This window comes from Saccopteryx bilineata, chromosome 1 (assembly GCF_036850765.1).
Source record: "Saccopteryx bilineata isolate mSacBil1 chromosome 1, mSacBil1_pri_phased_curated, whole genome shotgun sequence".
NCBI classification, from domain to species: domain Eukaryota; kingdom Metazoa; phylum Chordata; class Mammalia; order Chiroptera; family Emballonuridae; genus Saccopteryx; species Saccopteryx bilineata.
The window spans coordinates 304,934,120-304,959,374 of NC_089490.1; the positions used below are offsets into that span (position 1 = coordinate 304,934,120).

A 25,255-nucleotide genomic window follows, 5' to 3' on the forward strand; every position below is an offset into this window, starting at 1 on the left:
CTGAACTCTTGAGGGCAGGAATTACCATTACCCAACCTTGTACCTTACAGTGCTTGACACATTGTATGTATAATGTGCTAAATCTACCTCAACTCTTTTCTAGAGTGCCTAGGACCTAATATAATAGATAATACTGTACTAACAGCTTTATATGTATTAACACACTTAATCCTCCCAACAATCCCAGGAGGTAGGTGCTAATATTATTATTCCCATTTACAGGTGAGGAAACTGAGACACAGAGAGGTTAGTAACTTGCCCAAGGTTATCAAGCTATGTTGGAGTCGGGGTTTGAACCCAGGCTTGTCTGACTCCAGAGTACTTAATAAATATTTGTTTAAATGAAGAGAAGTTTGTTAGTGAATGGGTAAAATGGGGGAAAATGTTAAGTTAGCTTAACCATAAACTTGGGTCTTCATTTTGTAAGTAAAATCACCCATGTGCTACTAGTGGTAATAATACCACAAATATGTGCCAGACACTGTATTGAATACTTCAGATGTGTTATCTCATGTAATCCTCACAATTATCACATTAGGTGGGTAATAATTTCTATTTTACGAATGAAGTTAAGTAATCCCCTCTCCCCCCCCGCCTCTCAGTGAACTTCCAGCAAGGAATCAGCTTAGAGTATTTATAAAGATTTTCATGTTACAAGATGCTGTTTCAGTTGCTTTATTTTGAACAGCAAGTACTGCTGAGGAAAGAAAGGCATAGTGACCTGAAGCCTCAGGCAGTGCTAGCTTGGGGTTGCTAAGGACCTCAGTTGACAAAATCAGTTTTCAACAAGGGTAAAGATTCAGTCATTATTCCTAGGTGAGAAACTTACAGTTGTGAATGTTGGATGTCAATGTAAATAGGTTTTAAAGGTCTCTTTACAAACCAATATTTTAAGTCTCTGTGGTAAACAAAACAACTATCCCAGTGTTATATGTTTACTTACTAGTCTGGGATGAAACTTCTACTGACAGCTTCAATTTTGGATTCAGAGTTGTTTGTAGTCAGACAGCTTGAAGTGAAGATGCTGTGCTCTGGGAACCCTGAAGAACCTAAGAAGGGGCTCTTCTGGTCAGAGAGCTGTATAATGAGCTTGAGTGAAAATTATTTTTGAGAAACATGAGAGTGGAATAAAAACATTTCCAAATTAATGTTTTATTTATTAAAATATTACATGTACCTAAATTAGTACATGTAACTAAAATGAAATATTCTGACTACCATTAGGTTATTTCATCTGAATCCCTAAAAGTGATTTATATTGGCCCTCGAAAAGTGTTTGGATCTTCTGACTCACTTGGGTGTAGTTATTTACCATAGACTGTGTCCAGAACCCAGGCCCTTAACCACAAGCTGTATTCCCTGTATGTGGGATATAATCACTGGATAGAACAACATTCATTTTGATACTCTGGGGGGTTCATTAGTCTACTATTGTCCTTTTAGTGTTTACATTAAAAGTATTATGTATTTTGTCCTTGTTAAGACTGGGTGAAGAGAGAAACTTTTTGTCTTATGTTTTGGTAGCCCCAAAGACCCTGCACAGAAGCACAAGAACTCGCCTCTGTCGAGTGTAAGTAGCCAAACGATACCCAAGGAGAATAACAGAAATGTGCATTTGGAACAACCAGAGCAGAATCCTGGTTCATCAGCAGGTGACACTTCAGCAGCGCACCAGGCGGTTTTAGGAGAACACTTGCTAGCAACAGCCCTTTGTCTTTCTGGCGGTGGGTTGCAGTCTGATTTGAAGGACGTGGCCAACACAGCAGGAGAGGAGGGGGACACGTGCCTCCGGGAAAGCCTCCATCCTGTCGCTCGGTCTCTTAAGGCAGGGTGCCATACAAAGCAGCTTGCCTCCGGGAATGGTTCTGAAGAGAAATCCCCACAAGCATCCATGCTAAAGGAAGGTAGCAGGGACACAGGCTTGGATTTCCGACCTGTAGTACCTCCAGCAAATGGGGTTGAAGGAGTCAGAGTGGATCAGGATGATGATCAGGATAGCTCTTCCCTGAAGCTTTCTCAGAACATTGCTGTACAGGTCAAGTATCAAGTTTCTACTATTAAAATGGAATTTGGGCTCTTTAAATTTTTTTATTTTTATTTTTTAGAGTGAGACATTTCCTCATGGTTGGTGGAGAACTACTCTATCATTTTTTTTTACTGACAACTGTCATACTATTTCACAGATCATACTATTTCATGCTATTTCTATAGAGTGCTATGTGATTATTTTATTCTGGTATTCAATAAATAATAAAGCTAGGAGCCATTGTCTGAGTGTGCTGACTAGGAACTATATGGTCTACATACAGTCTCGTCACTGAGTGACTAATGAGGGTAGGTCATTTGCGTTCACATCTCCCATCTTTGTCCTTGCAGGAGGAATCCTTGTTAATTCTCTGACCTACATCTTAAGAAGTACAGTGTATCCTGCCTTCTAGTGACTGGTGTGCTTTGTTGTAGGAGGAAGGATGGGAATCCTAGGTCGTAAGGGCAGAATTCTAATCTCAGGCCTGAGGCTGTCTCTCCATTAGTTGTTGGGTTCCATCCCGGTGGTTCTGTGGGATGAGTGCTCACTGCAGCATGGAGTCCGTGTCACTGGCCAGACTGCAGTGCTTCACTTGCTGTGAAGCCAATATGTCAATGTCTTACTTACTTGTGGCAGATTTTTAGGTGAAAGTGCTAGAGTAATTCTTCCTTTTCAGTTATCACTGAACAGTTCTGAATAGATTGTTTCTTTCTTTATAGACTGACTTTAAGACGGCTGATTCAGAGGTAAACACAGATCAAGATATTGAAAAGAATCTGGTAAGTATTTAAACTGTCATTGTTAATATGTATATGAAACCCTTAATGCAGAAGATATACAGTCATATGATCTCAGTTGGGAAAGGTACAGGAACAACCTCCTTTAAAAAATTCCCGATGGACAGTCAGCTAATTTTTTTTTGTGTGGCAGAGACAGAGTCTGAGAGAGGGACAGATAGGAAGGGAGAGAGATGAAAAACATCAATTCTTCATTGTGGTTCCTTAGTTGTTCATTGATTGCTTTCTCATATGTGCCTTGACCTGAGGGCTACAGCAGAGCAAGTGACCCCTTGCTCAAGCCAGTGACCTTGGGCTCAAGCTGGTGAGCCTTGCTCAAACCCAATGAGCCCGCGCTCATGCTGGCGACCTCGGGTTCTTGAACCTGGGTCCTCCGCATCCCAGTTCGATGCTCTATTCACTGTACCACTGCCTGGTCAGGCCAGTCAACTAATGTTTACTTGATCACTTCCAGAGATGGGAAGCTTACTGCTCACAAAGCAGCCTTTTGCATTTTTAAAATGGCTCTTATTGTTCTCTCTTATTTTGAGGTGAGGACTTGTTATAATTCTCTCTTGAGCTATGTAGAGTAAGTCTAAAATCTCTTGTTAGCCCTTCATGTTTTTTTCTGGTAGTGATGAGGGAAGTGCTGATTGAATTCAGCCAATATTACTGAGTGCCTGTTATGTGATAGGTATTGATCCAGTTACTGGACATAGCAAAGAATAGAACAAAGGTTCCTGCTCTCATGGAGCTTACAGTCTAGTGTTTATGACCACTTTGCTTGCATGCTGTCTGTGACACTGGGCAAGTCATGGCACCTCTTTGTGCCTCTGTCCTGAGCTACCTGATATGGGAGGAAGCAGACCTGGCCCAGACATGGATAATGTGTCCAGTGCATTGTAGATGCCAAACAAGACACCTCCCCCACCCACCACCCAGTACATCAGGCTGGGAGTTTATCTTTTTTTTTTTATTATTAAGATTTTACTTACTGATTTTAGAAAGGAGAGAGAGAGGCAGAGGCGTGGGGAGGGGAGTAGCGAGAAGCATCAACTCCTAGTAGTTGCTTTCATATGTGCCTTGACCAGGCAAGCCTGGGGTTTTGAACTGCTGACATCAGCATTGCAGGTCAACGTTCTATCTACTGCGCCACACCAGCCAGGCTGGAAGTTGACTTTTACTAGTAAAGTATAAGTGGGGAGGGCAGAGATGTGGAGCGGGTGGTCTGGTGTGCTGCCCCAGAGCTGGCTGGCTACACAGGTGGCTGCCTTGTTGGCAAGGTCCTTGATCTTCCCTATACTGCCAGCACCGTCTCCTCTCCTACTCCTTGGCTTCTCTGGCTGTCTCAACAAGGATTTTGGAAGGGGCCTCATCTTGCAACTTGGCCAAGATGTATTCAGAACCCTTCATCATCTTGGTCACATTTTTTTTTGTACTGTGCGAGACCAAATTCCTGAACAGCTCTGGGGATGCCAGATAAGCTAGAGGAGACCCAGCCTTCTCATCATATCGGTCCAGCCACTGTTATCAGAGTTCACACAGTAAACGTACCTTCCTCCACTGCATCATCTGGGTGTGGTTGATGCTCCAGGTGAAGGTGGTCATGGTCTGGTTCTCTGGTCCATAATAGAATCCTCCAGATGTACACTGAGGGAGTAGCACTGGCAGGAAACAGCCACTCGGCCCAGTGGGGTATCCTGTTGGTCTTGGTCAGAAGTCTCTGGTACAGGAGCTTCTGGTCAGTGATCAGGGGTCAGCTGCTGGTACACTGTCTTCTGTCAGGACTTAATTGCTGTAGAGATTTGGGTACCACTGCCAGACGGCAGCAACACTTGATCCCAGGAGCATGCTGTGGCCCAGAAAATACTTTGCCACTGACCCCAGTCAGGGCAAGCTCAGCGCAGGGGTGTGGGGGCAGGGGTGGGTTGGGATGGGAATTGGCGGTGGCACATGGAGGCCAGGATGGCTCAGCACACACCCACCACGCTCAGGCTCAGTCACCAATGTTTCGGTGCCACCAGCTGCTGTCACCATGAAGGAGTTGTTCAGTAGCCTTACATAGTTCTGAAGTTCTTTTTCTTTTCTTTTTTTTTTTTTTTTTTTTTTTTTTTTGTATTTTTCTGAAGTTGGAAATGGGGAGGCAGTCAGACAGACTCCCACATGCGCCTGACCGGGATCCACCTGGCATGCCCACCAGGGGGCGATGCTCTGCCCATCTGGGGCATTGCTCTGTTGCAACCAGAGCCATTCTAGAGCCTGAGGCAGAGGCCACAGAGCCATCCTCAGCGCCAGGGCCAACTTTGCTCCAATGGAGCCTTGGCTGCAGGAGGGGAAGGAGAGAGACAGAGAGGAAGGAGAGGGGGAGGGGTGGAGAAGCAGATGAGTGCTTCTCCTGTGTGCCCTGGCAGGGAATCAAACCCGGGACTCCTGCATGCCAGGCCAACACTACCACTGGCCAACTGAACCAACCAGCCAGGGCCAGTTCTTTTTATGAGTTGATGCTTCTCTTCCTCTTAATTCTCAGGTCTGAACTTTTCCAGGTGAAACATCCCCAGATGTTTTTAACATTCTTCTTTATAGGATATGTTTTCAGTCCCCTTGTCATCCTGGCTACTTGTTCACCGAGACATGTTCCATCTTATCAATGTTTCTTCTGAAATGTAATCATGAGAACTAAATGCAGGAACCCAGACAGAGTATGGGACTCCTCACACTGCTGAACTTTTAGTCAGACCCTACCAGTCTGTCTCGTGTGCATTATTTAGTTGTAGCTCCCATGTTATTCCTAAGTAGTTTTTAAAACTTAGAGAACTTCACATTTGTATTTGTTAAACTGGTCCCCTATCACTGGCATTTTGTGGCAAAAACTTCCACCCCCTAAGTGAATGCATATCTAATAGGTGCAAAGATCATTGACCATATTGCACTTTTTTTTTTTTTTAACAGGGACAGAGAGAGAGTCAGAGAGAGGGATAGATAGGGACAGACAGACAGGAACAGAGAGAGATGAGAAGCATCAATCAGTTTTTCATTGACGTTGTGACACCTTAGTTGTTCATTGATTGCTTTCTCATACATGCCTTGACCGCGGGCCTTCAGCAGATGGAGTAACCCCTTGCTTTAGCCAGTGACCTTGGGTCCAAGCTGGTGAGCTTTTTTTTTTTTTTTTTCTCAAACCAGATGAGCCTGCGCTCAAGCTGGGTCCTCTGCGTCCCAGTCCAACGCTGTATCCACTGCGCCACCGCCTGGTCAGGCTATATTGCACTTTTTAAAAAAAGATTTTATTTATGCATTTTTAGAAGAGAAGAGAGGGAGAGAAAAAGAGAAGCAGGAAGGATCAACTCATAGTTGCTTCTCATATGTGCCTTGACCAGGCCAGCCCAGGGTTTAGAACCAGCGACCTCAGCATTCCAGGTCAACGCATTATCCATTGCGCCACCACAGGTCAGGCACGAATGCATATTTAAATATATTTTTCAAAAGGAAGGATACTGCTGGGAAAGGAACCCTAGGATCAGGAAGGAGGTCTTCAGGGTGAGATGTGTTAATTGAGTGGACAAAAGGGAAGTGCTGGTAGTAACCAGAGAAGAAAGTGAGTATGCAGAGCTCGCTGAAGAAACTTAGGGGCTATGATAGGGAAGAAATAAGTTACTAGAGGACATTTATCAGATGAGGCCAGTTAAAACTTCAAAATGGAGAGTAGCAACTCAGGAGTTATTAATAACAGCAGGTAAAAAGAACCGCTGCTGTAGATGCAAGACCTCGTGGAGATGTGCTGAGTAGGAGCGACCCTCCAGAGAAAGGGGACATCATCTTTTCTTGAGCACTTATGCTAATCAGTTTATTTATTTCGAGTATTTGTTTTGTCCCCATAGTTTAAGGTGGGGTTTGTATGACTATGTAGCAACTGAAGGGGCCAGCTAAAGTAATAAATTCATTTTAGTATCAGTCTGAAACAGGGGTGGAAACTGGTAAGTGATTGGGGCAAAAGAGGCCCAGGGTTGTGTTGTGTTTGGCTGTGTTGTTTTGGGTGGTGCTGCAGCCCACAGTCTTAAAAAGGCAGTGGAACTAGGCAGGTGTTAAGCTTAGCGGCAACACAAGAAACTTGGCTCTTGTTTTATTTGCTATCCTTTTCATGCGTTTATGGTAATGGCCCACTCACTACCTTATACCAAATATGGGTTTTTTCCCAGGCAAATGAATGCATTTATTTGAATATTTATACAAAAACGGCCTGAGAGCAGTAGATACACTTTCAAAAGGGTATTGCTTCCATTTTGATGTTGCACACTAGAGAATATTTTAAATTCTTGTTAACTTTCAGAATTAGATCTCAACACTACGTTTTTAAGCTATATAACTTGTATGTACTATATCAGCAGTGAATCATATTAGAATCACAACATTATCCAGCTTATATCATGAGAATTATTTGGTAAGAATGTCATTTTTAAAAGTCAAACAGAGTCTGACCTGTGGTGGCTCAGTGGATAGAGCGCCAACTTAGAATGCTGAAGTTGCCCATTTAAAGCCCTGGACTTGCCCAGTCAAGGCACATATGACAAGCAGTTGATGAAATACTAAAATGAAGCAGCTATGAGTTGATGCTTCCCATCCCTAACCCTTTCTCCTCTCTCTGTAAAACCAATAAATAAAATGTTAAAAATAAATAAAAAGTCAAACAGAGCTTTACACTTGAATCATTTACATTGTTACCTTATAAAATTCAACCCATTTTAAAGACTCTGAAAATATACAATTATGTGTTTTCTGCTTTAAACAAAATGAAAAATGTTTTGAGTATCAAACAGTATATTCTCTACCTTGTAGACAGTATCTTTGTCTAACACTGTTAGCGACTTTTTTTTTTTTTTTTTTTTTTTACAGAGACAGTGAGAGAGAGGGATAGACAGGGACAGACAGACAGGAACGGAGAGCGATTAAAAGCATCAATCATTAGTTTTTCATTGCGCGTTGCAACACCTTAGTTGTTCATTGATTGCCCTCTCATATGTGCCTTGACTACGGGCCTTCAGCAGACCGAGTAACCTCTTGCTGGAGCCAGCGACCTTGGGTCCAAGCTGGTGAGCTTTTGCTCAAACCAGATGAGCCGGCGCTCAAGCTGGTGACCTCGGGGTCTCAAACCTGGGTCCTCTGCGTCCCAGTCTGACGCTCTGTCTACTGTGCCACCGCCTGGTCAAGCTGTTAGTGACTTTTAAATGACACATAACTAGAAGAAAAGCTACTCCAAAATTGTTTTTTCTAATAAATTATGACAAATTTGACACTAGGTTTTTATCTGGATAAAGCATTCATGTTATGTAGAAATAATAGTAAAATCTTTTCCTTTTAGGTTAATGAATTCCCTTAGAAAGCAGATCTTCTTTTTTTTTTTTTACAGAGACAGAGAGTCAGAGAGAGGGACAGACAGGGAAAGACAGACAGGAATGAAGAGATGAGAAGCATCAATCATTAGTTTTTCGTTGCACATTGCGACACCTTAGTTGTTCATTGATTGCTTTCTCATATGTGCCTTGACCGTGGGCCTTCAGCAGACCGAGTAACTCCTTGCTCGAGCCAGTGACCTTGAGTCCAAGCTGGTGGGCCTTTGCTCAAACCAGATGAGCCTGTGCTCAAGCTGGCGACCTCGGGGTCTCAAACCTGGGTCCTTGGCATCCAGTCTGACGCTCTATCCACTGCACCACTGCCTGGTCAGGCATGAAAGCAGCTCTTTAACTTTTCTTTTTGGTGGCAGAGACAGGGAGAGTCAGAGAGAGGGACAGATAGGGACAGAAAAACATCAATTCTTTGTTGTGGTTCTTTAGTTGTTCATTGATTGCTTTCTCATATGTGCCTTGACCACGGGGCTACAGCAGACCGAGTAACCCCTTGCTGGAGCCAGCGACCTTGGGTTCAAGCTGGTGAGCCGTGCTCAAACCAGATGAGCCCACACTCAAGCTGGCGACCTCGGGATCTCGAACCTGGGTCCTCTGCATCCCAGTCCGACGCTCTATCCACTGCGCTACCGCCTGGTCAGGCTTAACTTTTTTATTTTTTAAAATTTTTATTTATTTATTTTTACAGAGGCAGAGAGTGAGTCAGAGAGAGGGATAGACAGGGACAGACAGACAGAACGGAGAGAGATGAGAAGCATCAATCATTAGTTTTTCATTGCGCGTTGCAACACCTTAGTTGTTCACTGATTGCTTTCTCATATGTGCCTTGACCGTGGGCCTTCAGCAGACTGAGTAACCCCTTGCACAAGCCAGCGACCTCGGGTTCAAGCTGGTGGGCTTTTGCTCAAACCAGATGAGCCCGCACTCAAACTGGCAATCTCAGGGTCTCGAACCTGGGTTCTCTGCATCCAAGTCCGATGCTCTGTCCACTGCACCATCGCCTGGTCAGGCCAGGCTTAACTTTTTAATAATACTAATTTAAGTCTAATATTATAGTCCCTTGACCTACTTGATTTGGGCTCATGTGGTACCAAATGTGTTTTAAATTGACCCTCTTTAAGTTTTAGTGACCCTTTGAAAAGTAGCCGTAGCTGATTTTCTGATTTGAGGGAGGCAGAGCTGAACTGTGGTCCTTGCTTCTCCTCCCTACGTTACACAAGACACAAGAGCTTGCCGGTTTGCTCAGTGTGTAGCCTAAGTTCTCTAGACCTCTTTGTGGGTCTGTCCGTTTTCAGAGATAATGATACAAGAAATTCTATTTCTGTATACATTTTGGTAGGTGACATGTTCTTTGTTTTTGCCCATTCTTTTCTTCACTTAATGAATGATAAAATACCTCTTTCTTCTTATTCCCTAGAGCAGGGATTGACAAACTTCTTTTCTAAAGGGTCAGATAATAAATATTTTAGGCTGTATGGGCTCTGTTTTAACCAGTCCAGTCTGTCGTTAGAGTTGAAAACAGCATGTAAGCCATTGGCAATGGTTGTGTTCCTACAAACTGTTTATTTATAAGAACAGACCATAGGTTGCTAACCACCCTCTCTTCCCCTTCAAAGCAGCATTGTACAATAGAACTCTCTGTACTAATGGACATGTTCCATATTTGTGCTAATGTGGTAGCCACTAGTCACCTGTAGCTATTGAGCATTTGGAACGTGGCTAGGTGACTGAGCAGCTGGATTCTAAGGTTTTCTTCTTTTAATTAGTTTAAGTTAACATAGCCACATACAACTAGTAGCTGTACTATTGGACACTGCAGCCATGTAGCTCTGCACAGTGCCTTGAGCAGGCACCTGGTAAGTGTTTCTTTTTTTCCTAAATTTTATTTATTTATTTATTTTTTACAGAGACAGAGAGTGAGTCAAAGAGAGGGATAGACAGGGACAGACAGACAGGAACGGAGAGAGATGAGAAGCATCAATCATTAGTTTTTCATTGTGCATTGTGACACCTTAGTTGTTCATTGATTGCTTTCTCATTTGTGCCTTGACCATGGGCCTTCAGCAGACCAAGTAACCTCTTGCTGGAGCCAGCGACCTTGGGTTCAAGCTGGTGGGCTTTTGCTCAAACCAGATGAGCCCGCACTCAAACTGGCGACCTCAGGATCTTGAACCCGGGTCCTCTGCATCCCAGTCCAATGCTCTATCCACTGCGCTACCACCTGGTCAGGCTGGTAAATGTTTCTTGCAATTAAATTGTGGAATTACACTTCTCTCCTGTTGTTATCAATAGGATAAAATGATGACAGAGAGAACTCTATTGAAGGAACGTTACCAGGAAGTCCTGGACAAGCAGAGGCAAGTGGAGAATCAGCTCCAAGTGCAGTTAAAGCAACTTCAGCAAAGGAGAGAAGAAGAGATGAAGAATCACCAGGTATTCTGTTAATGTTAAAATTGACAGTAAGTCTGTAGTCACTAATCAAGCTTTAATTTTGTATCCAGATTAATAGAAATAGAAAAGCAGTATTTAACTTTATAATGGTTATGGTAGAATTTTAAGGATAAAAATAACCTTTGAGGATATCTTATTCAAACTCTTACTTTTTATTTTAGTTCAGAGAGAAAAGGATTTTTTATTTAATACAGTTTGTTGATATGACAGTCTACCTAGAAAATCATTTGATTAGACTCTTGTATCACATGTTAAAAATACTATTGTAGATAGATTAAAATTCTCCATATAAAAATGGAAAAATATTTCAAAGTAGAGGAAAATGTAGGAGAATATTTAGAAAAATCTCAAGTTATAAGAGATCATTTTAAGCCAGGCAGAAAATCCAGAAGCCATACAAAATTTAATCAATCAATTACATATGATTAAAAACTTTTGGTATAGCAATGTTACAAAATGTTACAAAAACAGTAAAATAAGTCAATGTCAGGCTGAGAGAAGATATTTATAGTACATCTGATGAAGTATTTAGTATCCATGACCTTCTGAGATTCTTATAATTCCTGGTAAAATTGAAATAATCTAGAGAAGAACCAGGAAAGGTTATTGTATTAGTTCCCTATTGCTGCTGTAACAAATTACCATGAATTTAGTGGCTCACAGCAACACAAAGTTATTATCTGATAGTTCTGTGGGTCACAAGTCAAACATGGGTGTCATTGGGTGAAAATCTAGGTATTAACAAGGTTGTAGTCCCTCCTGAGGGCTGTAGGGGTGGATCTGTTTCTCTGCATGTCCAGCTTCTAGAGGCTGCTTGCATTGCTTGACTATGGCTCCTTCTCCATCTTCTAAGTCAGAAGCATTGCGTCTCTGACCATTCTTCTCCAAATACATCTTCCTCTGATCACAACTGGCCCCATCTTGTGATTAGATTGGGCCCACATACATGATCCAGGATTACTTTCCCATCTCAGCTTCCTTACCTAAGTCACATCTGCAGAGTGTCTTTCCCCATGGAAGGTAACATATTCACAAGTTACAGGGATTAGAATGTGGACATATTTGGGGGCAGGGGATTATAACAGACAGTATCACAGAAGAGGAAAAGCAAATAATAAATAAATGGAAGGAAGCTCAGCCTCACTGGTTCATTCATTCATTCATTCACTCAGCAGATGTTGGTTTTTTTTTTGTTTTGTTTTTTTCTGAAGTGAGAAGCGAAGAGGCAGAGAGACAGACTCCCTCATGCATCTGACCAGGATCCACCCGGCATGCCCACCAGGAGGCGATGCTCTGCCTATCTGGGGCGTTGCTTGGTTGTAACTGGAGCCATTCTAGTGCCTGAGGTGGATGCCATGGAGCCATCCTCAGTGCCCGGGCCAGCTTTGCTCCAGTGGAGCCTTGGCTGCAGGAGAGGAAGAGAGAGACAGAGAGGAAGGAGAGGGGGAGGGGTGGAGAAGCAGATGGGCGCTTCTCCTGTGTGTCCTGGTCGGGAATTGAACTCGGGACTTCCACATGCCGGCCGATGCTCTACTGCTGAGCTAGCTGGCCAGGGCCTCTGAGTTTCTAATCTAGGCTCTGAAGATTAATAGTGAGTGAAACTTACTCTCTGCCTTCAGTAAATACTTGTTCTAGCTCCAGGAGACAGGCAGTGAAAACAGTAAAGAATGGGAGTTAGGGAAATGCTCATTACAAGTATTAGATACTATTCCTCCTTCTCCCCAAAAGGATTGGCAGAAATGAAATAAGTTGTCAAGTGTGAGGAAAAATGAACTCTTTTCACATACTGGTAAGAGTATGAATTACTAAGGCCTTTTTAGAAAGGTTATTAGGGCCTGACCTGTGGTGGCGCAGTGGATAAAGCATCGACCTGGAAATGCTGAGGTCGCTGGTTCAAAACCCTGGGCTTGCCTGGTCAAGGTACATATGGGAGTTGATGCCTCCAGCTCCTCCCCCTTTCTCTCTCTCTATCTCTTCTCTCTCTCTCTGTCTCTCCCTCTCCTCTAAAAATAAATAAATAAAAATTAAAAAAAAATTTAAAGAAAGGTTATTAGGGATTGTCAGTTAAAATTTTTTTTTTTTGTATTTTTTTTTTCTGAAGCTGGAAACGGGGAGAGACAGTCAGACAGACTCCCGCATGCGCCCGACTGGGATCCACCTGGCATGCTCACCAGGGGCGATGCTCTGCCAATCAGGGGGCGATGCTCTGCCCCTCCGGGGTGTCGCTCTGCAGCGACCAGAGCCACTCTAGCGCCTGGAGCAGAGGCCAAGGAGCCATCCCCAGCGCCCAGGCCATCTCTGCCCCAATGGAGCCTTTGCTGCGGGAGGGGAAGAGAGAGACAGAGAGGAAGGAGAGGGGGAGGGGTGGAGAAGCAAATGGGCGCCTCTCCTATGTGCCCTGGCCGGGAATCGAACCCGGGTCACCCGCACGCCAGGCCGACGCTCTACCGCTGAGCCAACTGGCCAGGGCCTGTCAGTTAAAATTTTAACTGTACATATGCTATGACATAGGAATCACATGATTAAAAATGTATGCTATAGAAATAAAAATTTTTATATGAAAGTGTTCGTTACAGTATTTATATCTAGAGTGTTCGTTACAGTATTGTTTATAGTTACAGAAAAACTGGATCAGCATGATGGACTCTTAACAGAGTGGTTGGGTAAACTGCATATATAAATATATACATTATGTCATCTTATGCAGCTATTTTTTTAAATCTATATATATCGATAGTGTATTCATTTCAAGTGAAAAAAGCAAGATGCAGAATAATGTATATAAAATGACCTCATTTAGAAAACAAAGCAGTGAAATCTATGTGTTTGTGTGAGAATGGAGAAAAATATGAAGAAAGTACAAAACAGTTAACACATTGATTACTTTATGGATAGAATTTGTGTGAATTAGGGAGGACTTATCTCTATCACTTTTTTAGTACTATCATAAACCACTTTTTTTTGTTAAATAGTAAGAAAAGAAAAAAATCTTCACACATAAGAAAGAAGATCTGTAACAAAACTATGTTTGTTGAAAGTAATAAGCTCCCACCCTGTGCAAGAACACCTTTGTCAGTATTCTTGACAGGTGTATTCAGCCTTTATATGAATATCAGTAATGGAGAGTTTATTGCTTCATAAGGCAGTAATTCTGTTTTGAACAGTAAGAAATTCATTTTCCTGTTAAATTGAAATCTGCTTTATTGTAACTGTCTTCCTTACATCTAAATACTGTCTTTCGTGGCCTGACCTGTGGTGGCGCAGTGGATAAAGCATCGACCTGGAAATGCTGAGGTCGCCAGTTCAAAACCCTGGGCTGGCCTGGTCAAGGCACATATGGGAGTTGATGCTTCCAGCTCCTCCCCCCTTTCTCTCTCTCTGTCTCTCCTCTCTCTCTCTCCCTCTGTCTCTCCCTCTCCTCTCTAAAAAAAAAAAAAAAAAAAAAAGAATAAATAAATACTGTCTTTCGGAGCTACTCTTCAACCAGATTCCTTCAGTTCAGTTTGAATTTCCTGAAATCAGTATGTTAATTTGTGATAGTTGAAAATAACATACAGACTAAAAGAACTAATTTATTTCCTTCTTTATTTGTGTGTAACTGTGATTGTATGGGACTCAGGAGATATTAAAGGCTATCCAGGATGTAACAATAAAGCGAGAAGAAACAAAGAAGAAGATAGAGAAAGAGAAGAAAGAGTTTTTGCAGAAGGAGCAGGATCTGAAAGCTGAAATTGAGAAACTCTGTGAGAAGGGCAGAAGGTAAATGATGCTATTAAAAATAAAAACCCTATGTGTATATAAGGGGTCAATACTGTTTTATTTCTGGTTTCTTTCACTCTAATTTTTATTTGAAAAAAAATACAGAAATAAAACTCTTCCACTGATTTTAGTCTTTCCAACATCCTATGTTAGATTTAATAAAGAAAATTTCAGCCTGACCAGGCGGTGGCGCAGTGGATAGAGTGCCAGACTGGGATGCAGAGGACCCAGGTTCAAGACCCCGAGGTCGCCAGCTTGAGCTCATTTGGTTTGAGCAAAAGCCCACCAACTTGAACCCAAGGTCGCTGGCTCCAGCAAGGGGTTACTCAGTCTGCTGCAGCCCCACAGTCAAGGCACATATGAGAAAGCAATCAATGAACAACTAAGGTGTTGCAACGCGCAATGAAAAACTAATGATTGATGCTTCTCATCTCTCTGTTCCTGTCTGTCTGCCCCTGGCTATCCCTCTCTCTGACTCACTCTCTGTCTCTGTAAAAAATAAATAAATAAATAAAATTAAAAAAAAAAAAAAAGAAAAGAAAATTTCAGGCCCTCATTTGTTAGTTCAGTCAGTTAAGAGTGTCATCCCAAAACAGCAAGGTTGCAGGTTTGATCCCCGGTCAGGGCACACGCAGGAAGCAGCCAATGAATGCACGACTGAGTGGAACAACAAATGAATGCTTCCCTTCCTTCTCCCCCCTCTCTCCCTTCCTCTCTCTGTCTCTCTAAAAGTCAATTAAAAAAAAAAAATTAAGCCTTTGGGCAGATGCTCGGTTGGTTGGAGTGTCATCCCAAAGGGCAGAGGTTACTGGTTCAATTCCCTGGTCAGGGCACATACAGGAGCAACTGATGTTCCTTTCTTTCTCTCCTTGCTTCTCTCTCTCTCTCTCTCTCTCTCTCAAAGAAAAAAAAAAAGATTTCAGAAACTCAGTAATACCTTTAAATAATAGCAGATAATTATAATTGTTGGGTCCTAAGTTTGATCAAGATTTCGGTATGCATCTAACACCTGTTTTACTTGCTTTATAACCTGATGTTTTAAAAGTTCAGGCTAGAAGAATACTTTTGATTCTATTTATGCTGTTCAGTACCAAAAGTAAATTTCAAACAGCATCGTGAACTGATTAGAAGGAATTATTTAGTTGATCTGTGTCCTCTTCTGGGTACTGTAGCAAGAGTAAGGTGGGCATAGAATTCAATCAGATTTTCAGTTTTTCTAGTTTTTTTTTTTTTTAATTTATTCATTTTAGAGAGGAGAGAGAGTTAGAATTAGAGAGAGAGAGAGAAAGAAAGGGGGGAGGAGCAGGAAGCATCAACTCCCAAATGTGCCTTGACCAGGCAAGCCCAGGGTTTTGAACCAGTGACCTCAGTGTTCCAGGTCAACGCTTTATCCACTGTGCCACCACAGGTCAGGCTTTTCAAGTTTCTTAATCTGAGCTATTTGTAAATCAAAATAGCTGTGAATACTGTAATGATTTTATTTGTTCTACTAAAACACATTTTTATTTATCAAGAAAGTCTTGGCTTGGTAATGTGTGAAAGAGCTAAGTGGAAAGTAGCAAGTTCATTTGCTGAATCATTTTCCAAGTATGGAAGATGATAATTGTGAAAGATCATGAGGAGGAATGTTTGGAAGAGGGCCTGAAGACCAGTCAGTTCTGTTGAGAATCTAGTGATGATGATTAGAAAATGGATAAGTTATCCATGATGATCTGTATGTTAGCAATTATGAAGGGTGTACTAGAAGCAGGACACTACTAGGCTTTTTTTAAGATGATTTTTAAATTTTTTAAAATTTCTTTTTTTATTGATTTTTAGAGTGTGTAGGTGGGGGAGAGAGTGAGAGAAGGAAGGGGCTTCAACTCAGTAGTTGCTTTCCCTATATGCCTTGACCAGGCAAGCCCAGAGTTTGGAACCGGCAACCTCATTGTTCCAGGTTGACACTTTACCTACTGCGCCACCACAGGCCAGGCTGTACTAGTTCTTGTTATCAATCAAAACAGCTACCACTTCCACCCAACAACATGGCCTCTGTTATCGTCTTCATATCTTCGTGGGGTAGGGTTGAAGCACAGATAGGTACATGTCATCAGCTTAGCAGCAGATATCCTAAAGAGCAGAAGTTGGGAAGGTAAGTATATAAGTTTATTCTAAGCTCCATGAAAGATCTTCTGATGTGTGCTCCATGTGCTCTACATATCTCCATCTTCTTTACCATCTGGTTGGATAGCTACAAATGGTGATTGATACTTGTTGTATTGATTGATACTTGTAGTATTGAGGATCCAATCAGATTTTTTTTTATGTATGTCATGCTTTCTTTTATTCTTTCTGTTAAATTTGGGGTCCATTTTTCCAGAAGTAGGAGAAGTCTTTTATGTGTATCTTTGTTCTAGCAGTGGTATAGGTTTTGGCACAAAGGTTTTGGTCATTATCTTATATGCTCAGGCTGCTGCAACAGAGTACCATAGACTGGGTGGCTTAAACAACAGAAATTCACCTCACAGGTCTAGAGCAGGGGTTGGGAACCTATGGCTTACAAGCCAGATGTGGCTCTTTTTTTTTTGTATTTTTCTGAAGCTGGAAACGGGGAGGCAGTCAGGCAGACTCCCGTATGCGCCCAACCAGGATCCACCTGGCACGCCCACCAGGGGGCGACGCTCTGCCCACCAGGGGGCGATGCTTTGCCCATCCGGGGCATCGCTCTGTTGCGACCAGAGCTACACTAGTGCCTGAGGCAGAGGCCACAGAGCCATCCCCAGCGCCCGGGCCATCTTTGCTCCAATGGAGCCTCGGCTGCGGGAGGGGAAGAGAGAGACAGAGAGGAAGGAGAGGGGGAGGGGTGGAGAAACAGATGGGTGCTTCTCCTGTGTGCCCTGGCTGGGAATCGAACCTGGGACTTCCACACGCCAGGCCGACGCTCTACCACTGAGCCAACCGGCCAGGGCCCAGATGTGGCTCTTTTGATGACTGCATCTGGCTCGCAGACAAATCTTTAATAAAAAAAATAATGTTAAAAATATAAAACATTCTCGGCCCTGGCCAGTTGGCTTAGTGGTAGAGCATCGGCCTGGCATGCAGGAGTCCCAGGTTTGATTCCCGGCCAGGGCACACAGGAGAAGCGCCCATCTGCTTCTCCACCCCTCCCCCTCTCCTTCCTCTCTGTCACTTCTTCCCCTCCCACAGCCAAGGCTCCATTGGAGCAAAGTTGGCCAGGGCGCTGAGGATGGCTCTGTGGCCTCTGCCTCAGGCGCTAGAATGACTCTGGTTGCGGCAGAGCGACGCCCCAGATGGGCAGAGCATCGCCCCCTGGTGGGCATGCCGGGTGGATCCTGGTCGGGCGCATGCGGGAGTCTGTCTGACTGCCTCCCCGTTTCTAGCTTCAGAAAAATACTAAAAATAAAAATAAATAAATAAAACATTCTCATGTATTACAATCCATTTCCTACCGCTCATGTTCATGGTTGTGGGTGGCTGGAGCCAATCACAGCTGCCCTCTGGGATAACACCAAATTTTTATTGGATAATGCATAATATACATGGGTCGTTGTATGGCTGTCACAGAATTACATTTTAAAATATGTGGCGTTCATGGCTCTCTCAGCCAAAAAAGTTCCCGACCCCTGGTCTAGAGGCTTAAAATCCAAGATCAACATGCTAGTAGGGTTGGGTTCTGGTGAGAACTCTCTACTGGGGTTGCAGATACAACTTCCTCTAATTGTGTCCTCACATGGTCTTTTCTCTGCATGCTGCACACACCTTGTGTCTTTCTCCTTCCTCTATGTACCCAGTTCTATTGGATAAGAAACCCATCTTAATGACATCATTTAACTTTAATTACCTTCCTTTTTTTTTTTTTTTACAGGGACAGAGAGAGAGAGGGATAGATAGGGACAGACAGGCAGGAACGGAGAGAGATGAGAAGCATCAATCATTAGTTTTTCGTTGTGACACCTTAGTTGTTCATTGATTACTTTCTCATATGTGCCTTGACCGTGGGCCTTTAAGAGACTGAGTAACCCCTTGTTCGAGCCAGCGACCTTAGGTCCAAGCTGGTGGGCTTTGCTCAAACCAGATGAGTCCACACTCAAGCTGGCGACCTCGGGGTCTCGAACCTGGGTCCTTCCACATCCTAGTCCGACACTTTATCCACTGCACCACTGCCTGGTCAGGCTAATTACCTTCTTAAACACCCTGTCTCCAAGTACAGTCACATTGAGGGGTTAGGACTTCAACATATGAATGGTGGGGAGGAGCACAGTTCAGTCCATAATGGACATATTGCTATTCATAGCTCTTTCATTCATTTAGTCAACCTTTATTGAATATCTGCTATGAGCCAGACAATATGAGGTGGAGAAGAAAAAGCTCCTTAAGGAGTTTATTGTTTAGTAGAGGAGATAGGTAAAGAAATAGATAATTACACAATGTCATAATGGTGCTGTGACAACATTTAGAAGAAGCATGTCACCCAGACTGGGTAGGACTTTCCAGAGGAAATGCTTCCAAAATTGAGTCCTAAAAGTAAGGGGAAACAGGACCACCAAGTGCAGTGTGTAATTCTTGGTTTAGTCCTGGATTAATTAAACTATAATAGACATTTTGTAATAATTGGGAAAATTTGAATATATGCTACATATTGGGTAATACTGTCATTGCCATTTTGAATGTGATTATGGTATTTGTGATGATATAGATGGTTCTTGCTAAAGTTTTAGGGGTTAAGTTTCAAATGTCTAATTTTTAGGTGGTTAAGAGAGAAAGTAAATGTGGCAAAAATTGTAACAACTGGTGAATCTAAATGAAGGGCATATATGTTCATGGTACTGTTTTGTTAATTTTTCCTTTGGTTTGAAACTTTCAAAGAAGTTACAGTGGTGGGAATTAGCCAGGCAAAGAACAGGGAGTAAGACATTGCAGGCAGGGACCCCACAGGAAGAATAGCAACTGAGATGTGAGGTGGGGAGGAATGAGGCTAGCAAGGTAATCAGAAGGCAGATCACAAAAGATAATGCATTAGGGAGTTTGGGTGTTTTCCTGATAGTGAGGGAGACTGAAGGATTTTAAGGAAGGCGGGGTAACAAAGGATGAGATTTGCATTTTAGATTGATGACTTTGACAGATGGAAAATGGTCTTCAACTGTCGGTCCATGGACCAGTGTTGGTCGGCCAGAATTTTGTGCTCGTCTGTGAGAGTTAACCACCCTGCTGTTGTATGCGGTTGAAAAACTCTGGCGAGGACCCTTTACGAGACTGATCTAAGAGGAGCCAGGTTAGAATAATAGTGGCCAGAACTTAAATGCTGAGTGGGGAGGCAGGAATTGAACATGTTTGTAAGACTTTGGGGTACACTGGTAGGTGGACAGGGAAAAGTTAGAGTAACTACATATTTCTGGCTTGGAAAATTGGGGTTCTTTTGGAAAAAGGAGTTCTATAAAATCCATTTCGCTCATCTTAAATTTTACCCCGTTTGTGAAATCTTCCTCACATTTCTTCTTGAACCAATTTTTTTCTCTTCAGGACACCTATATGGCTCTATTCTCATTTAGTGCTTATTTTTATGTTGTACTCTAAATTTTTTTCCACCTATGTATTCTTTGCTGGCCATTTATGTTATAAAGGCTGGGCTTTCTCTCTGTATGTACGAATTAAAAAAAATTTATTTTTTACTCTTATGTTCTTTTACAGCATAGTTTAGCACTATATATTTGATAATCACTTGACAAGTATTTGTTGAATCATTAGATAGGAATTAAGAGAATTTCACATTGGTATTATATAAGCTAAATTTACTTAATAGAATTCTGCTAAGTTCTTTGTACTATTTAGAGGTAATCACTATGACATTCTGAATTGACCAAAGAAACCCGCAAAAAAACCAAATATTCAGGTTAGTCATATATTTGATTCCCCCCACACACACCTGGCTTCTTTGTCATGGATATTTTCTTGCCTTTGTGAGGATACTTTCTAGCTGCTGGCTTCATCTGTCCAGATTATTGCTGGCCTGGAAAGGCGAGGCTTTTCTGCAGTGCTCTTCCAGGACTTCTTCAGCTCCTGCCTTTAAGAGGGACTCACCGAGCATGGCGGCAAATAGAGCTCTCCCAGAATAAAAGATGGTGAACTTGCAGTTTAAAGGACGTCATCAATTGATTCATCATCGTTGTTCATAGTTTAGACCAAATAGCAGAAAAACTGCAATATCTAGCATGATTCTTTTTTTTTTCAGCGAGAGAGACACACACAGGAAGGGAGAGAGATGAGAAGCGTCAACTCATAGTTGTAGCGCTTTAGTTGTTCATTGATGGCTTTCTCATATGTGCCTTGATTAGGGGCTCCAGCTGAGCCAGTGACCCGTTTTCAAGCGAGTGACAATGGGGTCAGGTCTGTGATCTCATGCTCAAGTTGGCGACCCTGCACTCAAGCTGGATGAGCCTGCACTCATGCCAGCGACCTCGGGGTTTCGAACTTGGGTCCACAACATCCCAGGTCGACGCTCTGTCCACTGTGCCACCACCTGGTCAGGCCATGATTCATTTTTTTTATTTATTTATTCATTTTTAGAGAGGGGAGAGAGACAGAGAAGGAGAAAGAGACAGAGAGAGAGAGAAGGGGGGAGGAGCTGGAAGCATCAACTCCCATATGTGCCTTGACTAGGCAAGCCCAGGGTTTTGAACCAGCGACCTCAGCATTTCCAGGTCAACGCTTTATCCACTGCACCACCACAGGTCAGGCCCATGATTCATTTTTTAAAATGTTCTGAGCTTGCCTGATGAACTCATATGATAGAACCATTGATAAGTAGCAGATCACAGGGATTATTGTTGGAAGCCTTTCTTTGGATGTGATATAAAAGTCTATGCTAAATTGAAATGGACAGGGTATGTGAGGATTGATTTTGGGAATTTCTCACCAAATGCTACTCACCAAATGCTAGTTTATTTAATTGGTATGCTTTTTAAGTCCTAATAGCTTGTCTAGTGATCAGTAAACCTAGTGAGTGTTTCTTAGATGCAGTAGCCGTAAGTCAGGCTATTGCAGCAGTCCCTATTGTGACCACAGCCTTTACTCCATCTAGCTTTGTCTCATTCCTAATAAATGTACACTTTGACCACATCAAGTCTTCTTTCTGGGTCACTGACTTCACTCTATTTTACACTAGTCTTTTAGATCCCTGGAATAATTATCTTTCACCTGCCTAGATGCGAAAGGTTCATTACTTTAATTACTCCTGTACCATTACCTTCAATTCTGTGAGGCCTTGTTCCTTTCCATTTCTCTGCAGTCCTCCAGTCCTGGGTGAAGTCAGCCACCTGACCTCTCTGTTCTTATACCTCGGTTGCAGAACGCTGCTGGAGAAGATCCTACAACTGTGTCTTGGGCCAGAATAAATGAATGACTCCCAACATTACCTGGATGCTCAAGGCTCCCTCTTCCTCTGGGAGCTGTTCCAAACTTTTACCTCTCCTTCTAAACTTCCTGTGTCCACCATTTCTCTCCTTAATCTTAGCAGATGACATTGTTTATATAGTTCACTGAAGAGGTAGAGGCCATTAAGTAAAACTTTTTTTAATTACCTCACAATCAGCAGATACATGCATCCTTTCTTCCTGTCTTTGTGTCTGAGTCAACTTTCTACCTGTATGTGAATTTAATTCTTTTGCTTCTACCATTTCTTCATAAGTGGCACTGCCATTTCCTCCAGTGCCTAAGCAGAATAATGGAGGCATCCTAAATTTCGCTGTCTTAGCCCTTCTACCACATCTACTTTTACCAAGTTTTGTAGGTACTTAATGTTAATTATCCCTTTCTTTCCATTCACTCTGCTACGATCAGTTGAGGTTGTCATCAGTCTTATATTACTAAAATAGGCTACTAAACTTTGCCTCCCTTCACATTTATCTAATGTACTGTTACCATAGAAATCTTTCTAAAATATGATTCTAATAATGCCATTTCCTTGCTTAAAATCCTTCATAATTCTGTATAATTTTTAGAGAAAAGTTTAAACTCTTAACTTAGTATAAAAGGCCCTTAGTTACCTAGTCCCTTTTTATATCCCTAGCTATATTTTACCACTCCCCCAAACCACTCTTTTGGTTTCTATCTAATACCACATGCAGTTACTTGAACTCACTTAAAACTCGGCTGTATCATCTGCTCTACAAAGCGTGCCCTGATACTCCTTTCTGCTCTGGTTCCCACACCTGACCATTTCACTTAGGTGACTCTCCTTTGTAAATGTACCTCTGATAGTCTTTTCTATTTACTTAAATGCTTCCCCAATCATATAGTTAGCTTCTTGAGGGCAATTATTTTGACTATCTCTTGCTGTGTAAAAAAACCATTGTAGAAGTTAGTATTGTAAAATGAGTAATTTATTATAGCTCAAAATTCTTTGGGTTAACTGAGTCTGTGATGGGTCTGCTAGTTTCCTTTGGAGTTATTCCTGTCCTTACAGTCAAGTGGTGGCTGGGCTGGGGCATGCACAGCATGCTCAGCTGGGACATGGGATGTCTAGGCCCTCCACACTCTCACCCTTCCTCACTCTCACCCCTCCTCTCTCTCACCAGTGTGGTCTCAAGGCTTTTTCTCTCCAGGTGGTTTTAGCAGAGAAGCCAGATCTTACCTGGTGGCTCAGAGCTCCCAGCAGTGCAAAAGTAGAAGTTTCCAGGCTTTTTTAAGGTGTAGACTTGACCCTGGCACAGTGATACTTCTGTGGCATTCTGTTGGTTGAAATGAGTCAGAGGGCTAGCTCAAACTTAGTGTGGGAGGGGACTACCAAGAATGTGAACACCAGGGGGCCTTATTCATTGGGAGGGGTCCATCTTGGCAGATTTGCCACCACAGCAAGTAGTACATCTTATTTAACTTTTGTGCTCAGCATGTGTAAGTATCTTTTAGATGTGGGACATCAGAGAAGTTATATAAATAGGGAACACATAATTAGAGATGTTTTAGAAATATGCATGATGAATTATAGGGAAAGAGAGGCTGAGGTTTCAACCATTAGTTCTTATAGTAAAGTGAGTTTTAAAGGATCATTAAAAACTTGTGGTGAATGAAGGGAATAAATGGCTTCAGGAAGAATTGGTGTCTAATTATTAGGACAGAGAAAGAAAAATTTAAAAATATTACTGTATGTACCCTGCATGACTGTGCCACATGGATAGTAATTGGGAAGTAGAATTTTAGTTCTAAGTTTTGTGCTTAAAATAACAAATTTGATAGTATAAGATATGAAAGTTATAACACTTAGTAGGCAGTTGGAAACAGGAGACTTGAATATGGAAGAACTACTGTGTCTTGACTTGGCATTGACTGTATTGAGGTGATAGTTAAAACTATGGGAGTGAATTTTCTATGGGAAAAATTTAGGGTAGAGCTCAGGTCTGAATGAGGTACACCTACCGGGTACAGAAAGAGGAAGAGAAGGCAAAAGAATAATCACAGAAAGAAAGGGACACAGTTTTGAATAGTTGCATAGGGTTTCAAAAGAGAGATGTTTGATAGTGTCAGAAACTACTGAGAAGTGAACATGAGGACCATGTCTGAATAATGGCCATGACAATTATTGGGTATAACCAGTGGGATTGGTAGGCAGTGGAATTAAATTATCAGATTTATTTTACCCCAATTTCTTTTGAAAAGTTTTAGACATTAGGAGAAGATGGAAGTATTGTACATAAACATTTACAACCTAAATTTGATAATTAACATTCTGCTAGATTTGTTTTAAGTAATATCATTTCCTCCACCCACTCCTCTATTCACCTTTTTTAAAAAATTTATTTTTATTTTATTTATTCATTTTTAGAGAGGAGAGAGAGACAGAGAGGAGAAAGAGACAGAGAGGGAGAAGGGGGGAGGAGCTGGAAGCATCAACTCCCATATGTGCCTTGACTAGGCAAGCCCAGGGTTTCGAACCGGCGACCTCAGCATTTCCAGGTCGACGCTTTATCTACTGCGCCACACAGGTCAGGCTATTCACCTTTTTTTAAATTTTATTTTTTTATGACAGAGAGTGACAGATAGTGACAGACAGACAGGAAAGGGAGATATGAGAAGTATCAATTCTTCATTGTGGAACCTTAGTTCTTTATTGATTGCTTTCTCATATGTGCCTTGACTGGGGGGCTACAGCAGAGCTAATGACCCCTTGCTCAAGCCAGCGACCTTGGGCTCAAGCTGGTGAGCCTTGATCTAACCAGATGAGCCCACGCTCAAGACAGCAACTTCAGGGTTTCGAACCTGGGTCCTCTACATCCCAGTCCGATGCTCTACCTACTGAACCACTGCCTGGTCACACTCTATTCACCTTTAAATCTATATGTATGTATATTATTAATTAGAATTTAATGTTATTTGCATTTCTTATTTGCAGTAATAAAATATATATTTTGTTAAATACATAAATCATAAGCGTGCCATTGAATGAGTTTTGATAAATGTAGTACCAGTATAAATCAAACTCCATAAAGATATAGGGAATACTCCCCTCAAATTGAATGGTTTTCTTCTGCACATTTCCCTGTCTCTATCCCACCTCTCCCAAATGCAGCCACTCTTCTGTTTCACCCTAGATAAACTCTGCTTGTTCTAGGACATCACATCAGTGAAATCATACAATATGTACTTTCATGTGGTACTTCTTTCATTCAACTTTTTGATTGCTTTTGATACCCATTCAGTTTATCTCTTTACTGTCAAGTAGTGTTCCTTTTGTTAATATACTACAGTCTATTTAGCCATTCTTTTGTTGATGGGCATATAGCAGCTTCCAAATTTTTATTATTATGAATAAAGCTGCTAGGAACATTCAAGTGCAAGTCTTTCTGTGATAT

General features: G+C 42.1%; 1 protein-coding gene and 1 pseudogene across 6 annotated transcripts in view; one reads left to right on the forward strand and one right to left on the reverse strand.

Moving 5' to 3' along the window:
* RNF214 (ring finger protein 214) overlaps nt 1-25,255 on the forward strand; it is a 58,509-nt gene that overhangs the window by 2,247 nt on the left and 31,007 nt on the right. For 5 of the 6 annotated variants that reach the window (XM_066245474.1, XM_066245480.1, XM_066245466.1 and 2 more), the window contains exons 3-6: nt 1,525-2,035; nt 2,746-2,805; nt 10,494-10,634; nt 14,272-14,411. In XM_066245474.1, coding sequence (XP_066101571.1) covers nt 1,525-2,035; nt 2,746-2,805; nt 10,494-10,634; nt 14,272-14,411 — 852 coding nt within the window. The remainder of the gene's footprint in view (nt 1-1,524; nt 2,036-2,745; nt 2,806-10,493; nt 10,635-14,271; nt 14,412-25,255) is intronic. The other variant, XM_066245489.1, reaches the window with a different exon arrangement.
* On the reverse strand, nt 4,126-4,653 carry LOC136325606 (PRELI domain-containing protein 1, mitochondrial pseudogene; annotated as a pseudogene).